Raw genomic sequence first — 18,813 nt, forward strand, 5'->3', positions numbered from 1 at the left:
TGTTCTGGTTCTACTTGTATTTTTAATGAAGAGTTAGACAGAAAACGGTACTTACGTGTTAGACGATCCGAAACCAAACCCTGAAAAGAAATGCAAGATTGGAAAATTAATTGTTAAAAGGCAAAATGAATGCATAAGATTTGTAGTAAATGTGCCCTCCCACACACAGATTGAAAACCACTTCTCTCCTGCCTTAGGCCAGGCAAGGAGTGATGGGCAAACAATGAAAGTCGAATCTCCATCTAGGAGAAAAGTGACTTAGTTCCTGAGAGGGCTTTGCTTTCACTGCTCATTCGCTACGGCCATTCATTAGTAGCAACCACATAAAATGTGCCCGATTTATCCACCTCTCCATGAAAACCGAGGGCTGCGTTTTGAAGATGGAGTTTGTGCTTAACGCACGGCAGCGGTGACACGCTGACCAACAAACATGTCACCTCTCAAGGCTCTGTTCTCACTGCACCCTCACTGAATCACAGCACAGAAAATGTTGGCTATTGGTGTTCTAGCTCAATTTTGCAGCGTATATTCTTTTGACAGTAAGTACTTAGTACTTACAGATACCCATACGTATGGTACTGAAGAGATATTCGTTATTTCTCAATATTTTCCTTTGAGAAGAAAGAACAACTCCACAAAAAGGAGCGAAAAGCAATCATCTGATGAGGCGTGCAAAAGAAGAGTGATTTATTGACACGCCACAGCAAATCAGTGATGGAATTAGGAGATAAAGTCTGAGAAGGTGCTACACCCCACCCTGCAGCTCAGTTCTCAAGATCGTGGTGCCTTCCCTATAGCAGGACCAGAACCAGGGAGATTTTTGATGGGGAGCCAAGGAGTCACACCTCAGTTCCAGGAAAAACATGGGGCCTGTCAGGTTCATTATATTTTAGCTTCTCCTACCTCCTCCACCTGTCCCAAAAGCTGAAAATCCACTGCTTTGTGTGCCGAAACCAGTGCCCTGTTGCGACAGCGAGCCAAACGTCGGGGTATTTTGATTTGCTAGTGTGCCGAACGATGCTGTATTGTTACTGGTACCGCCAAACCTGCAGTTTAAAGAGAAAAATTGTTTGCAAGCATCTTCTCACTTAGCCTGGAAGTTTGTTCTCATACCTGCAATGAGAACGGTGCAATCCTTAAGCAACGATACATCAGAAGAATGAGACCATCCAATATGAATACTTACTAATTGTTCATTCTGGAAACAGACTGCCTGGTTTGGGAAAGAATATTATAAATACAAGTGTCTGTTCGGCCTGCATTCTTAATGTACATCAGGCACAAGGGCAAATATGTTTGCGCTTACACAGGGTACATTTTCAAGTGCTTAGAAACACCAACTTCAGCCATCAAATAGAATGTATTAGTTCACGCTATGTGTAGTTTTCACGCTTTAAGCTCTGACTTAAAACATGAGCTGACAGCATGTTAACCCACCTCTCCATCCATCCAGACCTAGACAACTTCAAAAAAATAAACAAAACCCCACATCAAAACACATCTCTCCAGATAAAAGACAGCCCCTGCAGCAGTGTGACAAACAACTCACCTGGTAAAGGATGTCACCCCTCCTGTCTCAGTCACCATCAACCATACACACGCTACTGCCACACACAGCACGAGATACAACGGGCAGTCCAGTGACTTTGTGTCTTTGGCCCCACTAATCTCTGCTTTGGCTCTTGACCCACGTACCTTGCAGAAAACTTCAGCTCAGAACCGCAAATGTGGTTTTCCCAGCAAGGGTAGAACATGTTTTGCAGGTCTTTTTTAAAAGAAGCAAGATGGGGTGATGCATTTGAGAAGGAGAGGTTTCTAGAGTGCTCCTTCTCATCAGGACTGTGCCACTAAACACACAAATCATGTCTACCCGGTGAAACAGTGACAAGGAAACTCGTGGTTCAAACTGCTTCTTGCAGTTGCAATTAGAAGAACAGGCCCGTTACAAAATGCTACGAACACTTGGAGCACACAAACAGCTTAAGCTATGAACAGATGATTTCTTTAAACATATAAAAGGCATGAGGTATAGTCATTGCCTGGTAACAAGCAAATCAAACCTATCTTGCACAGATTTTCAGGGCTTTTGCAAAGCTCCTATACAAAACAGAACTGAGAGGCACTTGAGGTTACCTGATGAAAGCAAAACATTATTTGCTCACAAACAGTCTGAACTGCAGACTTTGAAGAAGTGTGGTTTCTATTTTTGATGCTGAAGTCATTTATCAAGTGATGCAGATTTTTCAGAATTGAAGCAGCAACGAATCCCAGGTTAGCAGGGTGATCTCAGGAGCTAATACCGCATCATGTACTGGCAAGCAACTTTTCTGGATTTGGGGTTTTTAAAATTGCACTTGAAGAGAAAGGCAGAAAGAAGTCCTGTACATGTGCTACGTGACACTGCAGAATTAAACTACTCTTCGAAATTTTGTGGTGAGGTTTGGAGCTTTGTAAAGCTGCAGAAGAACGCAGGTGAAGCTCCTGCAGCACAGGGGTGCCCCGGCCAATGGGTTCCTGGCCAACCTCACAGGGAACTAACAACTGACACTTCTGGATGGTCTAATGTGCCTTACGTAAAGGCAGTTCCTCCTGAAACCAAAGACAAACACTTGTGAAATATGTAAACACTTAGACTGGGAAGACATCCAGTTTCCTCTTTTCACTTGGAAGGTTTTTATTTGTTTTTTTTTTAATTGGGTCTATTTGGTCTGAATGTAATTGTAGGGCACAGCAGAGAGCTGCCGGCTGGTAGCGTGGTGTTGAAGAAGTGCGTTCACTGCCTATTGCAGAAGCTGCTTTGCAAGGTTTGAAATTCTCTGTATTTGCTGAACAAGACAAGGAGTAAGTGCTGTCTGCTCTGGTGCCAAGCACAGGCTTAAGGCATCAAGAAACAGGTAAAAACAACTAGTGTGGGATAAACATAAATTGCTCCGGGAGCACAGACTGTTACAAATGCTTCCTCCCACTCCCCAAAGGTGAGAGAACAGACTGAATTCTCATCAGGATCTCCAGCCCAAACCTCACAATGGATAAGGTGGCTAGACAGTCACGGATAATGATATTTATTATGTTTCTGTGCTAGACAGTTTGTAAGCCTAGATCTGAACTCAGTAAGTGCACACACAGAAAATACTCCTGCATTCCCTTAGACACTTGCGAGATGATTCACACTTCAGCCCCAGTCCCTAAAGCTGAAGATTCAACGTGGTAGTTTCAGCATCAAAACATCACACACATCATTTCCTTGGGGGTCCATGTCTTTGTTTTATGCCTTAAAAACCAACCAAACAACACAAAAAAAAATCAAACCAAAGACACTTGGAGCTTAGCAATCAATCACAGAATACGTTTTTTATGTTAACGTAGAGGTAACAAAGCACAATAGATTTTGTCATGCAATATTGCTTCCCCAGCCCCTGTTGCTTACCCGAATCCTCCAGCGCTGGCGGCTGCTGTACCCTCGCCGAACACTTTGCCTCCCGTTGAGCCCAGAGGGCTTGAAAAGGTTGGGGCTGAACCGAATGCTGGCACCCCTCCGAACCCAGGGGATCCCCCGAAAGTGGGAGGGCTGCCAAACACTGGAGCAGCACCGAAGCCACCTGAGCAAAACAGAGGCAAAAAAACAAACAAAAAAAGGGGACGAGAACATCACGTAAAAAAGAATGCAGAAAAGTAAAAACTATATTTTAAAGCAGACAATCTCCATTCATCTCTGTTCATCTTATCATATGGACACAGCGTTTTTTACAAAAGTAACCACCACAAAGCTCCCAAACTGCGGGGTATTTTGTGACAAAAGACATGGATAAGAAAAGTGTCCGAATGCATGCAAAAAAACTGCAACTGAATTAAGAGACTATGCAGAAAAAAAGCACATTCCGGTTCGCTTGAACATTTGAGGACAAAATCAACTCAAATCCCAGAGCTGTACTAAAAAGTGGTGATACATCGCATATGCTTGCACACTGTAAAGGAATTTCTATTTGCTTTATATAAAAAAGACCAATGTCTTAATTGTGAGATAGAGAGCACGCACAATAACCAAGTTATAGTAAGAGTACATACAACAGGCAATAGACTGATGCTTCTATTGTTATGAAAAGACAAATCCATCCTTCATCATAAAACTGTCACTTATTACCAGAAATAAAGCTTAGCTTATGTAGTCAGTTTTAAAGTAAAGCATTTAAACAAGTTACTCCCCAAATGAACTGAATATAACAATGCAGAATGAAAAGTCTCCTGTAAAGGACAACTTCATGAACGTCTGCTGCTGTGGTTTGGTTGCAGCGCTTTACCCTGGCTCCAAACCTAAAACTCTGGACAAACGTTCTGTCCCGAGCTCAGCACTCGATCCATGCAAATGCTGGAACTGCAAGAACTCCCCAATGCAATGGGTAAGTCTCCCCAATTCTTAAGATTAGAGAGTAGACAGCAAGCTTGTTTTTGAGGTGCTCCAGTGATGGAAGAAGATTCAGGAGGTAGGGTTTTATTTAATTCTGGTTTAAGTGGTGGAAATGATTCCTGTGGGGAGCCAAGAACTGAACTCTGCTCTTGGCGATTTGTGTTCAGGGTTTAGCTGCCTTCTGCAACTTGGTATGGACTTGTACCAAGCTATTTTACTCTGTGTTCATCAGCTGATATTGCTGGTCTGTTTCTAACTGACACCGTGGAACGTGAAGGACACCTGCTCTTTTGTTTGACTAGTGCTGGGGACTGGGATACCACCACGCATTTCAATACCCGGGGTGAAATTCCAGTCCGTGTCAAGGTAATGGATACTGTTTGGCTGTAAACACAAAAGGTCTGGAAAAAATAAACTCTAGGCTTGAATTATTTAAATGCAGATCAGGTATCTTGTGATCTCTATCTGTAGGAAGCTAGAGTATTTATCACAGGGGCTGAAGCTTTGCTCAGCACAGGCTCTCTTTTGCAATGGATATTAACAAATACTGGAGAAAGGAAAATGAAACACACAAGTAGTGAAACCAGGACAAAGGGGGATTCAAATAAAGTAAACCCTTCCACTGCAGCTGGGAGAGGAAGAGGCATCAATCATTTCAATATTTAGCAAATACAAGCAGAGGTGGGAAGGATCTGAGGGGCTCTGTGTGAGTGGATGTGCCTTCTGCAGAAACCTCTCGAAAATCCTATCTCAAGAAGAATTTTGAAACCAAAATAATCAAAAGCAAGGGAAGAGTCACTGGGCGAATGGAAGAACTTCCCTCAGCAATGTCCTTCTCCTCCTCTAGCAAAATATAACAGATAAGAAACTCAGTCCACCATTGAGCAGAAAGCAATACCCACACATGGAGCAGACACCCAACTGCAGTGTTCATTGGAGGAACAGTTTGAGCTTAGAGGAGAAAAGCTTTGCTCTGCCTGACCTTGGGCCTCCATTTGGCCTAGTAATTAACAAAATGAACACTCTGCCATTTGGTTCAAATAAACATATTACAGTCACCACTACTTTTGTGGCTCTTTCTTTGGGCAGATGACAGTAAAAAGAGAAGAGGTTTTGTGAAATTTCCAATATTTGATTCAATTAACTCCACTGACAGAGAACAACATCTCAACCACAGAAGGAAGTGATGATGACAGGCCAGGCTGGTTTCAGAAGAAAAGGACTTGAAACACATCTGATACACATTTTATGAAGAAGCTTTCCCATTGCAGACAGCTGTGCATTCACACACGTTAAGAAATGGGGATAAATCCCACAGTGAAGTTTGGAAGATAACATTTCAAGAACGCATCTGAAATAGGAAAAACTTATTCAGTTCCATATTCTGTACTCTTCATAGGACCAGAAATAATTCACACAGTGCTGTGCTCTTGAACTGCAATGGGAATTTCTGCAATGAACACCTGAAAATGTAGTTTACCGGGTGCTTTTCTGCACAAGAGATTGTAAATCTCTACCTTGAATCCACCAGCTGAAGTCCCACTCACTAAGTCATTACTTATTTTTTACTTATTGCTCAAAGACAATTCCCGTACATAATACTGAGTCCAAGCTACAGACGTCTAAATGGTAGATACTCTACTAAATAGCTCACAGAAAAGCCTGGGGGGGTTAACAAAGTACCTGCTTTGGTTGGACTGGAGAACCCAAAGCCCTGCGAGGCCACGCTTCCCCCACCAGAGCTGAAAGTGCCCGTAGGCTTCTGCTCTCCGAAGGATGAGCTCCCGAATCCAAAGGTCTTTGCTCCGCTGTTTCCAAATAAGTTGGAAGAATCTGGGGAGAAGAAAAATACTCGTGAAGCTCATAACAGACAATATTCCATGTTACACTTCATTAACTGGATCAAGAGAAACCGAAACCCCTTTTACTTCCCCAAGCCCCAAAAACAAAACAAATGCATTGAGAACAGCACTCTGCAGAGAAACGGAGTTTTCACCTTTTCCTACAGCGCTTTGTAGTTCCACCCAGCCATTCTGGATCAGACAGACCGCTAACAGCCCTTTACTGCTGTAATTTAGCAAATCACAGGATGGATTATTTGTTTAGTTGCATCCTGCACTACAGTCACTAACAGACAATCCCTCAAGTGAGAAACCACAGCAGCTAGAACCAGCCTCTCTTGACAACACAAGTATCAGTCCACTACAAATTAAAGATTCTCAACTATTCTGGCAATGGCTTGTATTTCTTAACATGACTATCTGTCAGGACCTTAAAGCAGGTGGCAAACTCTTCCAGCCTTACCGAAAAATGACACAAATTTTCATCTTTCACAAGGCTACACAGATTTTTAGCACCTAGTGGCAAGACAGGGAATAATCAAAGCTGCTCTCTGGTGAACCATCTGATTCATCTCATCACAAAACCCAGCACTGCAATCAAGGAGGACTAAATTAGCAAGGCTGGAGAACCAACCTCAACCATTCATCCCAATGGATCCTTAGAGATGTAATAAAAGAAATGGATTTTGTCTCCCAAGACTTGAAGCGTTACTTCTAAACCCTTGCAGCTCACTCCACAGTTTTCCTTTGCTCCCCTACTTTTACGTCTTAGCCACTGTTTCCCCATCTTGCTGCTTTCTACCCGCTGGACTCCACCTCTTCTGCTTTCCCTTTCTGCCAAACCCAAGCCAAAAAGTGATTAAATAACGAAGCAGGGCAGTCATTAAATAAAAGCCAGAGTTAAGAAATCATCCTGAATAGCTTTTGTGACGTACAAATGTATGTAACAAGCGCAGCTCTGCAATACTTGCACAGGAAAGGCACAAGAGAGCCTGCTAGTATTTCAAACTAATTGCTACAGCAGACAACTGCATCCATGCATCTCAGCTCAAATTCTACAATATTACCTGTTAGCCCAGAAAACTCAAGACTAATGTGTTTTTAACTCAATTCTGGCAATAAAAAAAAAATTAAATCTTTACGCTAATAGACAGTGATCGATTCTCGTGCTTACACTTAATCCTTTATAGCTTCTAAAAAAAAATTCTAATAGTCCCTTAAAGTCCCTGGTGCAAAGGAACCCGAGTGTGGCTTTAACGTAGTCTTAACTACTTTTCATGCCTCCTTTTGTTAGGTTGGTTGGCTGGGCAAGAAGCAACACGTGAGAGGGTTGGTTCAGCAGCTCCCGTGCAGACTGATTTAGCCAAAACACACGTGGACTGATGCCTTTTAGCTGACAGTTAGAGCAAAAGAAGGACAAGTGCTAAGTCCCTCCTCCAAAAGAGGGTTTTAGTACAATTTCTCCCATCTACCCAGCTTTCACGATTTTTGTAAGAGTTTATCTGGAGAGACTCACCCTGTCTATCAAATCTGGATAAAAACTGATAAAAGGAACTCTGCAATTCTACTTCCTTACCAAAACAGACTACATCCCCAACTCAACGGCTGACAATATTTGTTCTTCTTCACTACATCCTTGTGACTAAAAAATTCATATCTCCTCCTGGATATGAAAAATGACTGAGAGCTTATCCATATATTACAGCAGATTTTGATAAAACACCTTGCATGTGCTGCATGAAGACAGTTTCAGGACAAGGCTGAAGAAACTGCTATCCATCATGCACTTGTTTAACTCAGGTTTGCTCGAGAATAGAATTCTTCACAATTTTAACAGGGCAGATGAGAAATAATTAGAGCTTTCTAACTTTCAACCAAGTTGGAAGCGGAAAATCAGTGACAAGAAGTCAGAGTATTCAATTTTAAAGAATTTAGCCAAGAATTCCCTACAGAACATAGATATTCTTCACACTTCTCGCATGTTTGTTTCAATGGCTTCTCTACTTAACCTTCTATAAGCCTAAAAGGAAAAATTCTGGATTACACATCATGCACACTGTCTGTTACCCCCGGACGCCTTTCACGTTAACACAGAATTTACTCAAAGGTGACTAACGGCAGAAAAGCAGATGGGATCGCAAAAGCAGACAAATCACAGCACGTTTTGTATCCTTGTTTTGTTCACTTACTCTGGGAAGCTGCAGATCCAAATCCTCCACTGGAGGAACCAAAAGGATTCTTACTGGCTGCATCCTGACTTGGTTTTCCTCCCAAACCGCTGAAGAAACCTCCACCTCTCCCACCACTTCCAGCTCCAAACAAGCCTCCACTGGAAGAAGATGGCTGCTAGGACAGCAAAAGGACAAAAAGGTGATTTAAGAGAAATCAGAGCTGCATATTCCCCCAGGGCTGATTTTTCTGTCTGGCCTATTCTGCTGAATATATGAAGGGCTTGAAGAACCAGGAAGCAATTACCTTCCAACATCAAATGCGATGAAATCTTATTTAAGTCTCTCTTAAACCTTATCTACGATACAGAATAAAGCTTTTGAAACTTGCCTACGCTGTCCACTTGCCACTTAACAAGGAACAAAGGCAGGTGACTTACAACATCTCTATCTTATCTGGCATGTGGTAAAACATTTGTCTCTCCGTACCCCTTTGGAAGACAATACAGATGCTGCTTTAGTGGCCCCTACAATATCAAATATCTTTGGTACAGGCTGTGACACCTTGTATTGAGAATGTCAAACTGTATTTGTATTTCTTTTTTAATATATCAGAAATAGGTAGGGAATCCTGAACAAGTCCACAATACGTAACAGTCCCATGTTTCTGCAAAACCAATAAATACTTGCCTGGCCAAAGACAGTGCCTCCAGTATTAGCTGCTTGCCCAAACACAGAACCTGTGTTACTAGAACCAAAACCTGCCAAGAAAAGAAAGGAAAATAAACCACCAGAACTATTACCAGGGTGAAAGACAATTCAGGGAGGTGACACTAGTCCAGAACAGGGAAAGGACAGGTCTCCCATACCTAAACAGAGATACAAATTATGTTACCCAATGTATCTAGGCTGGACAAATTTAAAGTATGTGCCAACACACAAATAATAAATTCCACTGGAAGTTTATTTGAAAGTCATTTTCCTTTTCTCTTTGGCCAACACGAAAACAAACAGAAAACAGAAGGTTTTTTCACTTATGGGATCGTTGCTAACAATGTAAGAGAACTGGATTTCTGTTAACATTGCTATAAGGGTGCTGCAAGTCTTGAACAAGCACTGTAGCACCCTGATTTCCCTTCTGTGGGGAGGGGCTGAGCTTTATTTCCTAAAGATTCCCGTTATAGATAATGAAACATTTTGATTAAAAAAAGAACTCCTCATTCCATTTCTCAGTTCATTTAAATGTGCATTTTGTAATTCAACTTGCGTTTCTATAATTAGGAACACATTTCTCAAGCAGAGTTCACTTCCCCCAATTTAACTGTTCTCTGGTACTGTAGTTAAAAATCAGCAAGCGGTTTGCCTACAGTGCCATCACTTAATTAAATGAACCCAATTAGTTTTTCTTGCTTGGAAATACATGTTCTCTATTATTGCTATGTACTTTTCACTTATCCTTGGGATCTCTCTGAAGATTGCACAGACAGAGCTTCGGAAAAAAACAATAATATATTATAATAACATGGAGAACAAAAGGAGACTTGACAAGGAAGCTTTGGTCTGTGCAAGCTGCGTTTAACTGTGTAGACAGGTAGCTGGTGGTCATGTTATATTTAATTTTGAGGTCTTTCCAAATGCAAAACTGGATTAAACAGATTAGTTCCTTGCTAACCTGTCACTTTGAGGGCTTACCAGACTTTTTTTGCCTCCTCAGATCATGATACAGGACTATACCTGGCTATACATCCAGTGTCGCACATACTCAACAGAGCCAACCAAAGGAAGTGCCACATCTGTGCCTTGATTATGAAGTCAGAGCTGCCTTGTCACTCCAGTGTGACAATTTACAACAACATATTAGTTTAATACCTTTTACACTTATTGTGCAACAGACAGTACAATACATAATTCAAAATTAAGTCAAGGTAGACTTTTAAGTATAAAAAGAATGCAAGAGTGGATTCAAAAGGTGACATTCAGAGGTCTACTGATGCATAGTTAAGCAGAGCAAAAGCTGCTTTGGTCTCCAACGTTAGCTTCCCGCTCACACACCCTGTAGCTCCTATTCTTACTGATTAAAAACAACTAAACAAACAAAAAACCCCCAACAGAACAAAACCAAAAAACGTAAAGCAAAAATTGTCAAGTGCCACAGGGGAAAGAAAACAGCATCAAAAAATGTCTTGTGTCTCCCTGAGGTTTGTTCTTACCTGAAGCCTGGCAGAAGCTGAACCCAGCAGATGACGTGGTAGTAGTGACGGCAGCGGCGCTACCAAAGACGGATCCTCCTTGCCCAAATCCGGTGTTCTGCCCAAACACCAGAGGGCTGCTTTGGCCAAACAACCCACCTCCCGTGCTGGCAGACGGCTGTCCAAAGGAGAAGGAGCTGGCGCTGTTGGTGCTAGCCGGTGCTCCAAAAACGTTGCCGCTGCTGGAGGCTGCTGTGGAAGCCGCTGGCTGGCCAAAAGCTGGCACTGTCCCAAACCCAGACTGGCTAAAAGTAAAACCACTCGAAGAACTGCTCGCTGGTTGCCCAAAGGTCGGTGCTTGTCCAAACGCTGGCTGACCAAAGCCCCCAGTAGTGGTGGTGCCAAAAGCAGAGGTACCAAAAGCAGAGCTGGCAGCCTGTGTGGTAGCGGTGGCAGTGGACAACGTGCTGGTGGTGAGCTGCCCAAATGGAGAGGATGCTGTGGTACCTGCTGGGAGTTGTCCAAAAACAGGTGGTGTGGCAGGAGTGGCAGCTGTATCACCAGCGGGCTGGCTGAACGCTGAACCAGAAGAGCTGGAACTTGGAGGCTGAGAGAACACTGAGGAGCCTGCAGACGTGGGGGCAAACACAGAGGCACCAACAGTCGGGCTCTGAACACACGTAGTAACATCAGAGGTAGTGGCCAATGCATTTGTTGCTTCTGCAGGAGAGGCAATGTTTGTTGTGGAGGTTGTTGCTGAGATGTTCTGATCTGGTGGGGCAGATGCAGAGATGGTGGGAAGCACCGGTGGCTTCACATCACTTGTGGAGGCAGGAGCAGCAACAGCCTCAGAGGGAGGTGCTGCCAGTGTGGTGCCAGAGCCCGCAGAGCCGGCATCCCCGGCTGTGGTCTGGGGTAAAGCGGGTTCTTTAACAGGCTCTGAAAGCTGTACCTGTGGCTGCAATGACTGCGGCACTGGAGGTGAAGAGCCAGCTGCCACAGCTTCATTTTCAGATGGCTTTTCTGTCACAGGCGGTAATTTGGCATCCCCTGCACCCTTATTAGGAGTTGCGGCAGGGACAGCAGTTTGTGATGAACTCAAGAAACTTCCAAATGAGAGAGATGTTGAAGTAGAGAGAGTAGAAGGGGTAGAGGTGGACGTGCTCATACTGTTTGCCTGCTGAATACCGAATGAAAAGGGGGGTTTGTTACCACTAGAGCCTCCAAGATTAAAGACCCCAGAAGACCCCGTGCTGGTTATCTGGACATTGCCAAAGAGATTGCCCGTGGCACTAGTGCTGATGGCCGGGGATGCTGTGCCAGCCGATGTGCCTGATGTTGAAGCAGCTTCTCCAGCTTTTCCTAATGACAGGGGAGCACCAAAAGTAAACCCAGAAGGTACTGTAGATACTTTTGTTGACTGTGCTCCTGCAACACTGGTAGATGACACTTTAGTGGTGGTCTTGGCATTTTCATCTACTTGACCAACACGTAGTCCTGAGAAGCTCCCAAGAGTTTCACCAGCTAGATTGCTCTGAAACAATTGATCTCCTGGTTTAGATGGAGAGACATCCAACTTGCCAGAGGCTGTGGAAGAAGCAGGAGATGATGTTGCGGCAGGTTTGTTTGACTGGGTGCCATCTGCTGAGGAGCTATTTCCTACTAATGCTCCTGGAGCACTTGTTGGCTTGAAGGACCCAAAAGCAAAGGAGCCCTCCGCAACTACTCCAAATTTGGAACTCCCGGCAAGTGGAAATGAATCAGGTTGGGCGGATTCTTTAGCAGGGGCTGTTAGGGAGAAAGACAGATGTTACAAACTGAGTTACGGTAAGCTCACTTATCATCCTCACAGTAACAGCATGCTTTAGTGCTCCACAGAGCGTTAGAAAGACAGCACTCTTGCCTCAGAACTATAAAGCTTTGGACCATCAGGAAACTGCCACTTCCATGTGCATTCAGGAGACAACAGTGACATCTGAAACCTTTATGGACAGGGTTGAAGTGACAAACACTGTTACTTGCATGTCATTTCATTTAACTCTCCTTCTATTTGAGTACACACAATTTCAGCCTTTGGCTCCTGTCTCTTTTTCAAGAGTTTGATAAAACCATAAGAGACCTGGTTACTACAGACCATTTGCTGTTAACCATTTTCAACCCTGGCTTGAAGACATGACATTGGTCTTTGGACTATGGGTTGGTTTGGACAAGGTACAGGAAATCTACAAAAACCAAAAAAAACCAAAAGCTTCTTAGCACAGCTGGTATTATCCTTGGCTTTTATCCTGTAAATATGTTAAGTGTATTTAAGTATATTAGTAACTGACACTGAATAATGTAGCGTTTCTTTCCTCCTAAGGCACTGAAATTCCTTCTGTTCTTCCATCACCAGCTAACAGAGGCAAAGGTGTTTCTACCATTCCACAGGGCAGCATGAAGTAACTGCCCTCACACAAGGCTGTGGTTTACAATTCTGTCCCCTGCACCTCTCACTCCTCCTTTAATCAGTGCTATTAACCTAAGCTTTGACATTAACTGAATCTTCAAGTTTTAAGCCAAGTTAGTTCTCTCTGCTTAAGGTCAGAACATTAGTAGCACTGCTGTGACTGTGATGGTCTAAGGATATAAGCAAGCCAAGATTTGTAAGAAGAGGTGATCTCTTTTATCAGAGGAACAAATAACATTGGAAGCGAGTTTTTGACCACACAATCTCTCTTGCAAGACTGAAATTAGAGGCAGAAAACTTTGAGAATATTACAAAGTAGACCTATCAGTCCCCTTTTTCCAGACTGCGCAAATATGATCTACCTATGAAATGCAAAGGCAACCTATATATTATCACCTCAACTTGAGAAGCAACACAAGCCACCTCAAGCATTCCCCTCCTGTTAATAAATGCTCATTTCACTTAAAGCTTTGTGTCAGACCACCTCGGCAACTTTAAAATCTACAGACTAAAGACAGCAGAGGAAGTGACTACAAATGTTACTGTTTTCATAAACCAGTACCTCCTAGATGTTCTTGGCAGCAAATATTTTGCTTACTCTTTAATTGAAAGGCAGGTTGCCTAGATTTCTGTGCATCACAGGGCATAATCCAGCATATGGATATAATGTTATTGCAGCTACTGCAATTTTAATAATAGAAGTGCAACATAAAACAAGAACCACACAAATTAGGAAGAGTAAGTGTTCTCTCAGCAGGGATGTGATGCTGTTTGCACACTCTTCCAAACTAACCTTGCGAGGAAGGGAGGCTGGACAGAGTCGGTGATGAAGCAGCTGATGTGACACTGCCAAAAGTAAATCCAGACCTAGAAGGAAAGAGGAGAATGGGAGAGAATGACACTTCGGTCTAAGTGTTGAAACTTCCAGCCCCATGATTAACACAACTTTGAGACTCGGATTTCCAGTACAGTCTTGCACAAAGTCGGGCACAAGAACAGTTTCTCCACCAACTAAAGAGGCAGAGAGAAACATGCACACAGACTGGGCTGCATTTTTTCCCCTCTGATAAGGCTTCTAGAGGGCTAAAGACAGTTCAAAATTCTTTTGACCACTCCTCATCTTCCCATATTCTTTCCTTTCTGCTGTGTATTTTGTCCCCATTCAGCTCGGCAGCTGAACACCACACACCAAATCCTGATAGCTTTTGGGACACGAAAGAACAGAAGCCACAGTGGCGACTGGAGCTTATTTAAAATTAGAAGAGCTAAAACCTAAGAGACAGTGCACGTACAAAACAGAAAAACTGGATGCTACCACCCATCGAAAAAAAGGAGAACGCTCATAGCAAGACAGAAGTTACACTTGATTTTCTTGGTTAGTTACAAAACGAAAAATCTCAAAGCAACATGATATTGTGTCAAATTCTCACCTATCTTCAGACCCCACTCAGGGAGGCTTCCACAAACATCAAGGTCTCCCAAGAACTCTGGTGCAACCCCTGCCCCCAATCTACCATTTGCAGGTGCCATTTTACAGCACTATGCACCTTGTCGGTAACACTTGCTGTACCAGCTGATACACTCATATTTAACAACTACAAAGAAACATTAACATTCATACAGACCCCACAGAAGAAAACGAGAACGCTTTGCTAAGCTGTGCTGTTGTTGCTGGGACTGATGTCACTGTAGAAGTCACTGCTGTAACTGTTTTTACTGTTCCTTGTCCTGTAAGTTACAAGAACAAGTCTTACAAATAATAAAAAAAAACACTTTGTCATCCAATTATTAAAAAAAAAAAGGAATAGTTTGTACACAGTCTGGAATTTCACCTCTTAGAAACAAAGCTTTTTTGTTACTTATACCAGGTCTGATATTTGTGCACAGAAATATTCCTGCTACTGTTACAATGACAGGGAACACATGAATTATTTCAAAGATTTAAGGAAATAACATATATCTGATTAGAGCAAAGACAAGTGTAACCATCTTGACAATTAAACAATTAAAAAGAAAATCAAGACATTCTCAGTATAATTTCTCATCTACATATCAAAACACATTTGAAATATAAAGGGAGTGCTATCAAATTCAGGAGCTTACATTTTCAATAAAACAAAATTTAAGAAGTGTTTGCCAAGTCAAATATGATTCCTAGTTATTTTTACTGCTTCTTACCCCAGCTAAGAGGCAACCTACATCCATGGATTAAAGGCAGAAGAGCAAGAGAGATGGATTTCAGACATTTATGCAAGAGGCTTATAAAACCACGTCCAATGCAAGCATTATTATCTAATACACATTAAAAATCAATTCATTCCTTCCCTAAGAGTCTCCTCTTCCCCCATTTGCACTGACTGATGTAAACTGAGCATTCCTTTCCTTCGAAGCTTCTAAGCTGTGCACAGCAGAGCACAGTATCTGAACTGGCTTTGAAATTGGTCACAAAGCCCAGAGCTCAACAGACCCAGGACCTGAATTAGCTCATTTCAGACTAGTCCAGGTACTCCTATGGTGCTGCATCCTGTGGTATAGAAATACTCAAGTCAGGCATCAACATATGGAAAAACTATTCCTGTTACTTCAGGATGTAATCACTTTCCTGCACAAATGCAATGTTTCGTGTTTAAAAAACAAAAGAGCAAAGATATCTGCTCTTGATTTGCTGTCAAACTACAGTAGCCTTTCATAGATGCACTTTGAACATTTCTTGTTAACAGTTAGATATTCCGAGTCCATTTTGAATGAGGAATTGTGTCCTTGAATTCTAGACGCAGGCACAGAGACAAAACATAGGGCTGTACACAAAACCACTACCCTGCTCTTCTGTACTTTGGTTTTTCTAATTCTCTCCCTCAAGTCTGGCACAGCAGCCTCTCAGTGGAGGCAGATCTTCTCTCCTCAGTGTCTTCACTCTCTGGATGTGCACCCTGACTGGTGGCAAGAGACATCCAGGCCTTACTTCCATCTCCACCAAAGGCAACTTACCTGGGAGTTTGTTGCCAGATGACGTTGGACCAGATGTAGACACCATAGGAGTGGGTGCACACACGGAGGAAGGCGGAGCCTGTCCCTTCAGTGAGCTTGTTAGAGGTGTCTGAAAACACAAAACCACTTCAGGTCAGTGCAGTCTGTACATTAACAAAGGTCCTTCTGACTTTGGTCTGGTATTACAAGACTCATGCAATGACTTAAGAACAAACTAGAGGAAGGTGATCAAAGAGCTTGGAAATGTCCTTCAATCTTGGGCCCATTCAGTCTTGACTGTTAAGTACAGGATCAATACTCAACTTTTTCAATGAGTCTCCAGTAAGGCTCCATGGGCAACAGCTCAATGATTCCGAGGGACAAAGACTCTTGCATGGTTTTTTGATGTGTGGACATAAAACCTAGCAGCTGGTCAAGCAACATTTTCAATAGAATAACAGGACAGGTAAACTACTCTGTCCCTTGATTGCCAAGTTGTGTTGGTTTTGTGGGATTTTGTTTTGCATTGGGGTTTTTTTTGGTGAAATTTAGGTATATCTAGCCTAATACAGTTTCTTGGTAGTCGCAACCCTTAGTGCTGCAAGGTTGTGGCCATTAGAAAACTGCAAGTCTTCAAAAGAGAGAAAAAGCAAGACATAACAAAGATATGCCTGGCATCACACTGTTGAGGTCACAGATAAATACATAGTTTGCCGAGAACACAGGACAAGCTGCAAAAAGATTTTTAGATAACCTGTTCACCAACAATTAAGTCACCAAACTGCACTGAGCCAGGTACAGTTTTCCACAGGGAAAGGGTTCTACAGCAAGATACCTGTTTAGCTTGATTTGTAGCAACAGTTGCCAAAACCTGGTGGACTGCTTGGGCTGCAGAGTGAGGTACAGATGACCTTGAAAGGAAAAATTAAAACATTAGGTGAATGACTAGTCCAAAAGAAGACTTCCTCCCCTCCCCAAAAGTACAGCTTCCACAGGTCTTGAACAACCACTGTTATTAAAGATTCCACACACAACTCGAAATGAACAAATCTGATTAGGGAATAAACCTCTTAAATGAATCAGCCATATTTAACAAAGGAAGTCTGCAAATGTGTTTAAAGCTCTAGACTTAAACGATCAAGTCTTCTTCGCACGCTCTTGTCATCGAAGAGAGTCAGGCCTTTCTGCTTTACAGGGAGTTGATGAAAAATCAGCAGGTAAGGAGATTACAATTTTATGCCTAGTGGATAACAAATTTAAGAAGCTTCTTTATAGTGTGGAGCCCAGACAAGTACACGCAACTCTCAGAAATGCTGAGCAAGGAGATTAAGCTGGGGGTGCAGGGGAAGCACTTCATGTCTTTCAAGTGTAGTATAAACATTAACAAAGTCATGGCAAGAACCGTGATAAAATTAACCTATATTCTATATTACAGATTAGGAAATTTTGACTATGAAACAGATTGTACATCAGAGCATGCAGATTGCTGCAGAGTGGCATCTACTTCCGGGGTGAAGCATCCTACATGCTGTGGGCCATTAACACACAAAATCACCATATCCTGGGAACAGGACACCCAATTTTAGCCTCTCCTCAAGTCCGTGGCTCACCAGGTTCAGCAGCTGAAATGGGCAGTAATAAAAGCCTTCAGAAGCACAACAAATTCAGTGCTGACTGCATTCTCTGGGTGGCAAAGGCCAGCTTTCTCTTAACCTAGCAGGCCTTTTCCATCTTGACCCAGGCGGGTGTTCCCTAAGGCAATAAGCAACCTCTGTACTATAGAAAGGGCTGAGGCTGCAAATCCAGCCAGTAAGTGGATCTGTGCGAAGTCATATATCTCCTAAGCACGAGAACTCCCAAACTGCATTTACCATATAGACAGCTACAGGCCAGCTCAGAGAGATTTCCTACTATATTCCAAAGGAAGGGGACACACACATGAAACAGTATTTTTGCATAGCCGTTGGTTTTGGATAGGGTTTTGTGCCTTTGCATTATTCTAAGTCCTTCCTTTCAGCAATGAGCGCTTGCTCTCTATACATGAAACTATACATGAATAACTGGACCGGGACCCCCAATACACCCAGCCACAGGTCACTGAGGAACTGATAACAACTGAAAAATCATTACTGCTTAACAACCCGAAGAGTGTGCTGTGGCAGCAAAAGAGAGCCAGGATGTCTGAAGTAGCAAAAACTGATGAATTAACTTTGCTGGGTGAATGCTCTTTATTTTAGTGCTGATTCTGACTGGCAGGCGCAGGTTCATTTGGGTAGAATTTTTAGGGAGTTTATGAGGTCAGCTATAAAATACGACTGTAAAAAGCCTTCAAGATATCAAGCTAGCTGGTGCTCTATAAATTAGAGAGATCAATCAATCCTGCCAGCCTAAAACTACTTGAAAGTAAGACAGGTCTTTAACTACAGTTCAAGTGAAAACCAATCCCTGATATGTACCATTCGCTCATGTCCTTGTCTATGTACAGTCAGTACTCTCTACTTTTTTCATCGTATTTTTGATGAAACAAAGGGTGGAGAACTCTTCTAGGTCATAACACTGCTTTTAGTAACACTTCCCAAGCAGAGCTGTTTGCAAATTTTACTTTCAAAAGATGTAGCATTGCCCTTCTCCCTCTCAGTTTATCACTAGTAGGAGAAAATAAGACAGTAAAAAGCTGCCAAAGTATTTCCCAATTAAAATGTAGAAGAAACCATGAATTTCAAGGTCAGCAGCTGAGTGCCACCATGGTAGGACTGTTCTCTTTTTGAAAAGCTGCAAAGGAATTTCACCTTTTTTC

At 42.6% G+C, this 18,813-nt stretch overlaps 1 protein-coding gene across 2 annotated transcripts in view; it reads right to left on the reverse strand.

Annotated features, from left to right (window-relative positions):
* The window catches only part of NUP214 (nucleoporin 214), a 39,319-nt gene that overhangs the window by 857 nt on the left and 19,649 nt on the right, over nucleotides 1–18,813 (reverse strand). The window contains exons 25-35 of one of the 2 annotated variants that reach the window (XM_065035801.1): nucleotides 16,852–16,927; nucleotides 16,038–16,146; nucleotides 14,675–14,777; nucleotides 13,843–13,916; nucleotides 10,625–12,391; nucleotides 9,105–9,175; nucleotides 8,436–8,589; nucleotides 6,089–6,238; nucleotides 3,428–3,599; nucleotides 904–1,046; nucleotides 56–80 (exon numbers count right to left, since the gene is read on the reverse strand). In XM_065035801.1, coding sequence (XP_064891873.1) covers nucleotides 56–80; nucleotides 904–1,046; nucleotides 3,428–3,599; nucleotides 6,089–6,238; nucleotides 8,436–8,589; nucleotides 9,105–9,175; nucleotides 10,625–12,391; nucleotides 13,843–13,916; nucleotides 14,675–14,777; nucleotides 16,038–16,146; nucleotides 16,852–16,927 — 2,844 coding nt within the window. Of the gene's footprint in view, nucleotides 1–55; nucleotides 81–903; nucleotides 1,047–3,427; nucleotides 3,600–6,088; nucleotides 6,239–8,435; nucleotides 8,593–9,104; nucleotides 9,176–10,624; nucleotides 12,392–13,842; nucleotides 13,917–14,674; nucleotides 14,778–16,037; nucleotides 16,147–16,851; nucleotides 16,928–18,813 lie in introns of both variants that reach the window. The other variant, XM_013370612.3, reaches the window with a different exon arrangement.

This window comes from Columba livia, chromosome 19, assembly GCF_036013475.1.
Source record: "Columba livia isolate bColLiv1 breed racing homer chromosome 19, bColLiv1.pat.W.v2, whole genome shotgun sequence".
In the NCBI taxonomy this organism is placed as follows: Eukaryota; Metazoa; Chordata; class Aves; order Columbiformes; family Columbidae; genus Columba; species Columba livia.